General features: G+C 34.0%; 1 protein-coding gene across 1 annotated transcript; it reads left to right on the forward strand.

The window, feature by feature from the left end:
* The first annotated feature begins 4782 nt into the window (after positions 1-4782).
* On the forward strand, positions 4783-9572 carry LOC128246396 (uncharacterized). Its single transcript, XM_052964581.1, has 7 exons — positions 4783-4960; positions 5212-5511; positions 5698-6003; positions 6119-6421; positions 7924-8055; positions 8935-9041; positions 9387-9572. The coding sequence occupies exons 1-7, from the start codon at positions 4783-4785 to the stop codon at positions 9570-9572; spliced, it is 1512 nt and encodes a 503-aa protein (XP_052820541.1).
* The last annotated feature ends 2443 nt before the right edge of the window (positions 9573-12015 follow it).

Consider the following 12015-nt stretch of genomic DNA (forward strand, 5'->3'; position numbering starts at 1 on the left):
GCAGCAGATGAAGGTGATGATAACGCGCACAACCCGATTTAATACGATGAGACAATCTCGCTCGAGGTGGCACCGCGATTTTTTTTCCAAAAAAACGTGTCGATGGTAGAGTAGCTATCTTTGGAAATTAGAGAAACAGTTATTAGCTGCATGTTTGAGAAATGCATGAATGTATGTTGATGCTTAAGTTATATGTTAGCATGGATACGCATATATTGGTTTTAAAACAAAAAGTGTACGTATACTTGCACGCTTATATGCAGTTAAATTCAAAAGTCATTTTCGATTTTCCTTTCGCTTTAAACATGTACTTGTAATTACGTGTAGACAAATTGTTTTCATTTTTGTACGTTGTGTGCTGGTCAAGGGAGATCACTGCGTATGAGATGGGATTGTATCTGTAGTTTGTATTGGCATTATATTGTAAGTTCCCCTGTTAATTGCTTGGCCAGTCTTTAGTTGTCCGTCCTCGTCAACGATTTCCTAATACAACCACCTGGCCAATATTGATGTGCCCCGGTGTTGTGACACTGACTGTACATTTATATTAAGTGAAAGTGTTATTATCAAAGTACTCACAGTTGTCATGTCAAATTTGTTGTTGTCCGTGATGGGGTAACTTAATTTTAAACCCAATTATAGACACGAGTTTACTTTGTAGAATTACCCCACCCGGCATTTCGTTTACTGTTTCCTGCTAATCCAACGTATATTCCGATTTAGAACATGCAAGCAACTTAGCTATATTGTGTAACAGACTTATATGACTTCATTTCATAAGCTTCTTACTTTTAAAACATGAGGAATATCACGTAATTTTGTCTGTTTCATAGCAACTTATTGCAATATCATAGTCAGTCAGCCATCTTGTTTCATTGATTTTTGACATTGACGTCACATCCTTTTACCAAGGTTGCTATAACCGCGAAGTTTAAACTCTAGAGGTTGATAATTTTACCTTGTATTGTTATTTTGCTTTGCTTTAGCCCTGAAAACTTAATGCGAAAATGTTTATTCTAGCATAACTATCTTAATCGCCATATTTTCAGCGGTTCTATTTTTAGACCGATCAAAGTTTTACTAGTCGATTCAATTTAAGGCGATCGATCGCATTTTCCTAGATCGATCAGCTGTAGTCGATGCGCTTTTTTGGTGTCGATCTACGAGTCGATGCAGTAGTCTGCATCACGCATATATAAGGAGCGTAGATTTTTGCTCAGGAGTTCTCCAGTTTTCTTTCGTGGCGGAAGCCTGCGTTTAACATCTCGGCATTTTTTAAAGTAATTATAGCATAAAAGAATCAAGAAATATTAAAGAACATTAGTTAAATAATAGGTGGAACCGTTTTACAACGTTTAAGTAATTTATAAGATTTTGCTAAAGTTTTATTAAATTTTATCAATTTAAGGCGCTTGATGGCTGACTGTTTTAGTGTTTGATTGACAGGGAAATAAAACTGTTTTAGTCATAAACAATAACAACATTTTAGCCTTTCTCAAAACGACGGTTTTACCATGCATGTTTTCTTGTTGATGTTAACATAGTAAACTGAATACATATTTTAACGGTTATTATCGTTTGTGACTTATCACCCGGATGTCAGCCTAAAGTCCGCGCCAGAACTGTAATACACGTAGGGCCAGAGCTAGCCCACAACAATATCGGTTTAATTAGTCAATTTTGAGAGTTGTTTGTGAATAATTGTGACAACGAAAAGTACAGAAAATTATTCTACAAAAGATGTCAAAGCCGACAGAATTCATAGAAGTTTATATACATGCAGTTTAAGCGTTTCTTATTGGTCAGTTTTCACACTCTAATAACTTTTATATCTAAAGATGTACATAAAAATCATTTCAGCTGTTAAAACCAAGACATGCAGTTGCTAAAGCAAACCTTATAAATATCGACGATTCTTCACCAACTGTAATGAATGGTTTTCCCATTCATAAAACAATCAAAGTATTTTACAATTCCTACACTATTTGCCCTGCATTTGATTATTTGTGTAAAAGTTTCGCCTGAAAAAAAAAACATTTCGTACTGCCAAACCACTTTAGCAGTATGAAGAAAAGCGACTTCAAACAAATTGAATTACTTTTTGTTTAATGACCTCCCTTTCAGTTAAAATCATAACATAATTAAACATTCAAATAGGTTTTATCAGTGAATGTCAGCTTAATGAAACTTTCCATGAATTATCTTCAGAACAATATTGCTATTATGTAAGATTGTAATTGTATTATTATCAGTGAAATATTCAAGGAGTGTAACCCACATAGTAATAAGACCTTTATTCCATTTTGAGATCTTAAAATGTACTGATATGGGCAACAATGTAACCACATATATTATAATAGAAAACAAATGCAACATTATATAATTGTTTCTGTTTTTGTGGTTGATGAAACTTTATGAAATTATGAAATCAAAATGGAAAATAGCAATATACTTTTTAATGCCAAAATGTGTTAAGTCATTTAAGCATTCGTTTGCACAAACTGAAATTCACTAAAGCTTATGTTCGTTGCCCGCCGCCAGAAAGACAAAGTCATTCAGAGATAAAGTTGTCAGTGAATTTTCTTCTCTAACGCCGCAAGAAAGCAACCAATTTCAATATGAATTAAATATTTGACCAATCCATTGGCTTACTTGTGACATTAGGTCTACGATTGTATTAAAAAACACACTACTGTTTCCCTAAAATAAATAAATAACTATCGTGCGTAAAAAGTTGCAATGATGCAATCTATCCGTACGCTAGCTTTTGAACGGGTAGTCTACGCCTTCTTGTAACGGCTCAGATATGGGGCTTAATGTATAGACGAAAGGAAAGGAAACTCTGTCAAACATGGTACAACTAATTTTATAGCGGTTTGACAGTACTCTACAAGTGTGTTAGAAACATGTTTTCTTATTTCTTATTGCAATATATTGCCCTGTCCATAGTTGTTTTATATCCATTAGTAAAATATCCAAAAGGTCGAGAGCACAGAGTACTGTATTTAAAAAATACATTGTATCATAACGTTTCAAAGCCATTATCAAATGGTACTTTTAACGATAGTGTATTCAAAACCTCACAATTTCATAATAGCTGGGACAATAGTTGGAGATATGATCATAGTAACCGGTTTAAAACCCATCCCCAGTGAAATATTTTATTCATTTAGCGTCCAAGACGGTATCACGAACACCGTTTTACTACATTTATATAGACATTTAAATGTTGATGGAAACTTCGTCTATTGCCATGTGGCGTTGTAAGTCGCGTTTAATAAGTATCAATGTGTCATGTATACTTGCGACTTTTAACATAATTGTTGTTTAATCCTGGTGCCATTCATATTCCTATTGAATTATTTGCTCAACTGTGATTAATCAAATGCTTTATTTTCTATTTTGTTCGTGCATTGTTTTTCGAATGTAAACATTGGCAGTGATTGTCCACTGAAAGTAAAAGTTTAACCACCAACGATAAAAGGATATTGTGTGGTTATTGTATTGTGTGGTAAAGTGTTTTATCTTGATTACTTTGAAACAATTGCAACCTTCGGGCGATAATTATTAATGAAACATTGCATGCGCGAATCTTCGTATTATAGAACAAGTTCACTACCACCATTTATATATAAGAAGCTTTTGATTATTGCAATGTCGAACATGAACGCGCTAGTGTAATGGATAAGTATTGCCAGTATCATTTGATTTCTGGTCTCGGTAAGTTGTTCGGTTGGTTTTCTAACAGCTGTTATTATATAAGTTGTGTCAATCTTTTACTTTTGTAGTTCTCGCGTTCTTCAAACTTGGATGAGGGTCTGTGGTAAAAGAATGTAAAGCAGACGGCAAACTAGTAGTTGTGCTAAGAAGCGAAAGTACTTTTATTTCATTTTTTCCGGTGTTTTATTGAAATATATCGGTGGATTATATCTCAATAAACTCATCGTTTAAAACACTGAGTTAATCGAAAAAGTAATTTCACTATTTTCTCAAAGTTTAATCGTTTCATTGTTACAATAGTAACATAAACACTTTTAATGCCTGGAAGAACATGCAATGCCGTCATTAAATTTCGTATCCAGTATGACGTCATTAGGTTAAAATTGTCCTATTTAATATCAATAAATTGTGCTTTTGTTAAATTATAGGCATGGAATAAAAAGAAAATTTGTTTATATCGGGTTAAAAATACAAAAGTAAATATTTCGCTTGTTGCGAAGCCACCTGTGTCATATTACTTTTGGTGCTCAATCGGTGAAATAATTTGCATATCTTAAACTGAAACAACGAAGTATACTCCATGCAATTGATACATTATTTTGAAATCGTTTTTAGAACTCGTCTGAGGACCTTAATGACTAATTAACTCAACAGTCTAAGTGGCAGACGAGCTAAATGACGAGCCTGTTATATTTCGAATTAGCATCGATCTGTATGGCAATCATCATCACCAATCAGGCATTGCTATTTCACGTGTTGTTGTTTTATTTTAATGTCGGGTTGAATATCGATTCCTGACGTGTGTGTTTTTTCAATTGCAAACCCCAACTCCTTCGTTGATTAAAATAACGATACTAATATTCCATTCATTCATCATGTGCAATCTCCGTGGATACATTATGGCTCCCATCCGATATTTCAGCTCTTATTGGTTACTTCTGTGCAGCAGAGAACAAGTATGGAACAATATCTTTGGTCGGGCCAGTTTTTGTGAACAGGGAGGTTACCCTGAAAGTAACACAGTTCTACCCTTGGAGATGTGAGGTAGAATGGAAATACATAATGGAAGGTGACACAGAATTTCAAACAATGAATGGGCCAAATGTTACAAGATATTCGGAGGATGGGTCGTTCTTCTTAAGATGGACGGCTTCAATTGAATACAACAGATCTTCCTTCTACGCCGAATGTTCAACAAACACAACAATTACAACAAGCATGATTTCTTTAAATATGAAAGGTATATAACGAGGTTCATTTTAAGATATTAACAATTTTTACATTTCACACTTATTTCTTATGTAAAAATTAAAGTGTTTAGTACATATTTGTTTAATCAACAATTATTTTTTTTTAATTGGGTTTAATTTGGAGTCTCATGGAATTGAGGTATTGTTTCTATGTATCTGAGCATTTTTTGGCTATCAATTTAGCATTAACATAAAATAGACAAATGGTTTTGTTATAATATTTTTACGTTATAATTTACAGATATTCCTGGCCAATGTGGCGCTCTCGTTCCTCTTAGCCCAGTTGTTCGCGACGCCGACGTCAAACTGGGTTATTTTCCGTCTGACGCTGCTTTATGGCCATATGCATTACAGAGACGATTATGGAAGAAAAACATCGAATATATACAGTTGCACAAAGGCCGTCATTATGAAGAGGAAAAAGTATCTGAATATTTGTACATATTAACTTTATTCCACTTTAATGAAAGAGACGAGGGATCATATAGTTTAGAGTGCAATACAGTGGATAGCACGGAACCTGTGCAGCTTTATATTTCAGGTACCTTAATTGTAATTCATCAAGAATTCCGGCAATTAGTTTATTATGTATGCTTGAAATGAAAACATGAGTCATTTAAGTGTAAAAATAATAATAACTACATAAGCAGTAATGTAAAGTACATTTTCATCAGGACTTGAAAATGTTTTGTAAAAAATGATTTTAATGAGTTGTGTTGTTTTTCAGAGCGACCGAGTTATCCAGTCCTCGGTCCACAGTACCCCGACTATAACACAACAGAATGCATTTATGTGTATGAAGGCTCCGTTGTTTATTGCAAAACTAACAATGGATCAGAACCCGTTAAAGTATTACTTATACTGGGACATGATTCATTTGTTCTTGCTGAAAGCAAACGGAACAGAGGGTTGTACCGAATCAATAACGTCTATCAACAGATGGCTGGACTGTCAAGACGGAATGTGACATGTCAGGTTTCTAATGCAGCCCTTGAAACACCCTATGAAGTGCATGGCATTCTATGTTACGTAGGTACGCAATTAGGATATGCATACTTACAAGCTTTGATTCGTTGATTTGTAGAGGTTAAAATTATTGGATCGTATATACTATCGAATGCTGTTAATTCATTGTGTTTGATTTTCAGAGAAAGGAAGCCTGCCTTTTCTCACAGTTCCAGCATTCCTTCATGGAGAAAGTTCTACATCAATTTGTGAAGTGCGCAATGCTATTCCAGCTCCGGTTATTGAATTTCACATTGACAACGACTTGCTAGCAGATGTTCAACAAATCGATTTATTTAATATATCTTCTCATACGTTTACCAGCACAGCAACGATTGCAAACGCTAACAAAACATGGAATGGAAAGCAAATGTGCTGCACCAGGAAAAGCATGTACAGTTTTGGTTTTACAGATGTGTCAGTATGCAAAAACATTAGTATGAAAGGTAAGTTAAATCTAAATTTGATCGTTTTCGAAGTTGAATAAAGTAGATAAATGTTAGAAACGTATGGCATTCTATCGATCTTGTTGAACATGCATTGCATGCAACTTAATAATGAGAACAATTAAATAATCAAATATACCAAAACGGTCCAAATGGACATAATAGTTATATAAAATGCACATACATTCGAACTGGTCAATCATTTGAAATTATTAACATTGTATTATTATAAAAATCCACCTAATTTAAAGGAACTAGCCACCAGATGATCCCAAAATCAGTAGATACAGTATTTCCTCAAAGCAAGCCTAAAATTATCAATACGAGCTTATATGATACCGATAATGCATCACTTCACATGATAAAAAATATTTTGTCGCCGTCTCAGCTGAGTTTACTCGTTTAAAATAGCGCACAGTTGTTTATTGTGTGTGTATTTACCATGTGAAAGTCACGGGAATAGTACACAGATACAATTAAGGACGCTATTTTTTTAATTTACTGGTATTTACGTGGTAGACAAACTCAGTAGATTTTGAATAGTAAAATACGCAAAAACTGCGAAAGATACATGTGTCGTAAGCGATGTTAAACACCAGTAAATAAACTTCAATGTACACAACGAATACAATTTTATGTAAGTTTTTGACAATTTTCTTTTTTGCAAGTATGTTTTCATGTACGTACTCGATCTTATTTTTTGACTTTCGTTCACCTACTAAAGCCGACCCTGACTGATATGTTCATCATATATTTCCATATCTTTCACATCTTTCATTTAGGATGGGTTAAGACCATTTAGTATAAATATGTTTTAATCTACGTTGAAATGTATAGTATCAGTCGTTTTCTCTTAACATCATTGGCAGTTTTAAGCTCAATGACAGAGGATTTGTATATAACGATTCGAATATTCACTTTTAAATAATACCGAAACGAGGCTTCAATTAGTATGTCGTCAATGGCACGATAAATGAAAATGGTATTTTGCCACTTTTCATCCCTTATTTTTTATTAACTCTTTTTAGCTGGTTAATAATTCTTGACATTCAGTTTGGTTGAGAGAGCAAGTTCTTTGAAAACAATGGTAAACTCCACACAGCAAACGACTGTGGTTTATTTTTGTGATTTATACCTTCCAAATAGGAGACAATTTCCAACTTAATGTCTCTTAGCAATGTCAATATATTTAGATGTTTTACGGAGCCAATGCAATCCGCGGATAACATGAAGACACGTGAATTAAATGAAATAACTACTTTGAATGTGCTTATTAAGAATGTCTTAAGCAAACTGCAAAACTTCATATGCAAATCTGTATGAAGCTCAACCTAATCTGATTGTTGTTGGCTTTTTTAATTTAAAATCAAAGTACGTTAGTTGGCATTATATTAAATATTAGACATGTAATAAATGCATTATATGAAGGAAGAAACAATATAATAATAATACCCTAATAACCAAACAAAAGTACGTGTACAGCGAATGTTATCTTTTTACAGAAGTAACAACCAACCCTGCATTAGCTGTAACCGAACAGTGGCATTCGATCCTTTACGCCGTAGCTGGAATTCTTCCAGCTTTACTTGGAACGACGTTTATCGTGATTCTCTTTCGTCGATGCAAACATCATGGTAATTGTTCAGATTGAAAAGTACACATTGCAGTCAATACCAAACGTACTGTTCACAATCATTTAATTAATTGACAATTATTGTCTAGTTCATTTCTAGGTCGAAACTCAAGTTGAACAATTTGTGATCGCTGTCTTCCGGTTGGCATTGTTTTTACTCAACGAGGGTTGCCTCATTTCTTATTTAACTGTGGCAGGAGGCATGCCATTGGTAATCAACTATCAACTTTAAGAAATTTAAGCCTTTAATTAGTGTAGTCTCTCTATATATGTGATCCGTGTGGCCACTACAATGCTCAAATCAGCACAAACTGTCCCTGCATACAAAAACTGATGATGAAAGTTTGAGAAATTACAACCTATTTGGCAATGTAATGTCAATTAGCAGGACACTAGATTGAAGGGAAAAGAATTCTGTTAAATTGATATTGCAAAACCAATGTCATCAAATCGATTATACGATGAAAGTCACATGTTAAGCAACCAAGAAATCTAATCGGAACGTTCCTGCCATTTTCCTTTTTAAAACAACCTCGGATGTATGCCGGTATATAATAATAATGATAATAATAATAAAACATACGATATTGCACACAAATACTCCAAGTTGATGTGCATCAATAATCCTTGGATATATCAGCAATGCAATCAGAGAAATCAACTCATTCTATAATGCTATTCTCGAATATTGTTCATCTCACCATGTTCACAAGATAAGTAAAATAATTTAATTTTTGACATTCACTTGTGTGCAATTGCATTCAGGTGAGAAGTAAAATGCCGTCTAGTCCTTAGCAAATTACAAATGTTTTATTTTGTTTTAAGTTCCAAGAAAACCGTAAATACATGATTTATAAAATTATTTATATATTTGATACAGAGTCTGAAACGATTCTAAGCCGTAGAAGAACTGTCGTTAGAGAGCAACATTTGCATTTGCATGATGTTGTTGAACCTAATTTGGATACAACTGCCCTTCACAATCTAGTAAGATTTCTGTTATGTATAACAATCTAATGTAATGAACTATAATAACTATATTGGTGCACCTTAGAATTCCCGATTTAAGTATATCATTGTAACATAATGTTAATAAAAAGCGTTTGAACCCGTGAACATGTAATTGGTTCTTGTTTAAAACACTTATTCAAATACATCGTCTCACCCTCTATATAAATGACCCTTTCGGTTTGGTTAAGAGCAATCACGTGATCAGAACGAGGTGTAATCGTTACACCGATCGTAGCTGAAATTGCTGGTGGCTTTTAACCATGCATTTTGTGCAAAGTGTTTATATTCATTTTATTGGAAACAGTTTATACACATTTGTAGAGAGGAGTGTCTGCAAGTGCAGTCGAGAACCAACCAGTACCATCACCATTGGATATGGAAGAAACCGAAGACCGTTTATACGAAAATGTTAGCCACTACGAAAATGTGGTAACCTTATCCGACCACCGAGACCGTCGAACAAACGAACCCGATGCAAATTGTATTTACAATTTCTATGCTATTTGAGTATCCTATCTTAATATTTACTATGTAGTCAGATTTTAGTGTTTTGGAATTATCATAATCATTATTGTTTCGCTTACAATTTCAGTGCTGTTTTTTGTTAGAATTTGTGTGTGTCATATATGTATATATGTATTGTTCTTAACTGTGTGTTGTCGTATGTAGCTATATTAGTTTTGCAGTTGTACATGTGTATATGTAAATCACAACGCTACTTGTAATTTATGTCTTATAACTTCAGTCTGTATAGTGTATGTTGAGTTATTGTTTGTTGCCGTATGTGGCTTTGACTGTGTTGCAGATATAAACATGTATATGTAAACCAAACTGCTTCTTGTAATACATGTCTAAGAAGTTTGGTCTAAATACTGTATGTTGAGTTATTACAGACAGAGCCTTTCAAATATCGGTTTCATTTATTCAGTTGTTAGCTGGACGCTGTGCGATGTACGTATGCTAATATACTCATGTGCCTTAAATGGTGTTGTTCCTTTAATGGTTCCTTTAATGGTGAATAAGATATTGCTGATACAAAGTTATTTACACTATTAGAAATATATTCACCAATTAGTACATCTTTGCAGATAGACACCTTAACCACTGGACCTCGTGCTTACACGTCATTCCAAACTTGTATTTGTAGACTTGCTAATATTTAAGTGTTAGATTGGTGTTTAGGTATTTTTGTTTCGTATCTGGAAAGAATCAGCATTGTTATTTCGTTTGTATTCATTATCACTTAACGCAAGTGCAGGTATCTTGTCGTTGAATATTTAAGCCTTAAAGTTAATAATACAGTCAAAACTCGCTATGTCGAACTCTGATATCTCAATATTCTGGTCGAATTTTTTCGAATGTGTAGAGTTTGAAGAGACATGTTTTGTATTTCGGTCATATCGAATGTTCGTAATATCGAGGTATTTTCAGAGGGTTGCAACGATTTCAACACCGAGTTTTTGACTGTGAGTGTATATTTTCTTTATTGTATTCAAGTTGATGCGGACTTATAACAGGCCTCTGTGTTTAATTTTGCAATGTCGTGACAATGTGATTTTGCCATCTAGTAAACCAGTTTACCCCCATTCCCAAAACTAATCAGGTTTTTCGCTGTATGTTTATTTTGCGATATTCAAAACATGTGAAACTATTATATATGTGTTTGTTGTCTTTTTTGTATACATATCGTTCACAAAGGTTTCACCAACTTGTCTTTTAAGAACAGATGTGCACAAATTAAAATTTACTAAAGCGTATGTACTTCGTCGTTGGTCATGTTTTGATATACAGTGAGTGTATACTACTTGATAAATTGCGTCATAAATGCTCCGTCCAAAGGCAATATTTTACTTCGAATGAAGACTTTAAACAAAAATCTTCGGCCTTTCACCAGAGTTTGAGATTTTAGTTTCTTAAAACACTTCGACAAACCTTTTAACAAAACCACCGCCTGACGGAGCACTGTCAAAACATAATTAAGGAAAAAGGTTTGAGAAATCTAATTACCTTATCAGACTCCGGAAAAAAAGACGAAAACGGGGCTCTTTAAGCGGCATAGACTGTCCTTTGTTTCATTTAAAATGGTGAAAAAATAAAAGTTATCTTTGTTTTAAGCCTGCATTCGAAGCAAAATGTTGATTTCTGATGTAGCATTTATGACGTAATTTATCACGTGGAATACACACACTGACATAGTTGCCAATGGGAACCGAAGAAAGAACAAGGTTAACATCGTCTAGCCCTAAAACTACAAACAGTCAAATAAACATGATTTCATAGAACAGCAATATAATTACATAGATGAATGATTCTTAAAACAAGTAATAGGAAAATTTAACATCGATGTAATTTCTCTGGTATTACATCTGCCTCATTTTCTTGTTGTAGCCGCCAGCTTGTCATGCATTCCCACTATGGCATCAGCAACCGTTTTTGCAAGGTTTTAGACCCAGTGACCAACACTCACAGAATGAGCAAAACACAAGTATGCACTGCGCACTATATACACTCACATAATATGTTTTGGCAATAATTAATAAAGGCAGTTTGTTGACCCCAATTATGGAGAAAAGTGTATGGTGTGTATTTCTAACGGAGAACCTAAACGTTCTGTGTTTCGGATGTAATTGGTGTATTTCTTGAAAACGGAATTACTCTTACGGCAGTGTTCAAGTGAAGGAGCTCTTTTCTTTTAATGGTAGGAACATACGTCACTGGCACTTGCTGAAACGATCCCATGCGGTTTATGAAAAGTCTACAAATGAGGTATTTTTCAGTGTTTACACTATTTCCCGATTAAATCATTACTATTGTTTGTATACTTTATATTTTATGTAATTTATGCTTTCGAAGAACCTCACTTCAAGAATGTATACACCTACACTGTATACGGTGATGTTGGAATACGGTTAGATGTAAGCAGCAATATTTGACATTAATAAAAGGAAAG

Source organism: Mya arenaria, chromosome 9 (genome assembly GCF_026914265.1).
Source record: "Mya arenaria isolate MELC-2E11 chromosome 9, ASM2691426v1".
Lineage (NCBI taxonomy): Eukaryota > Metazoa > Mollusca > Bivalvia > Myida > Myidae > Mya > Mya arenaria.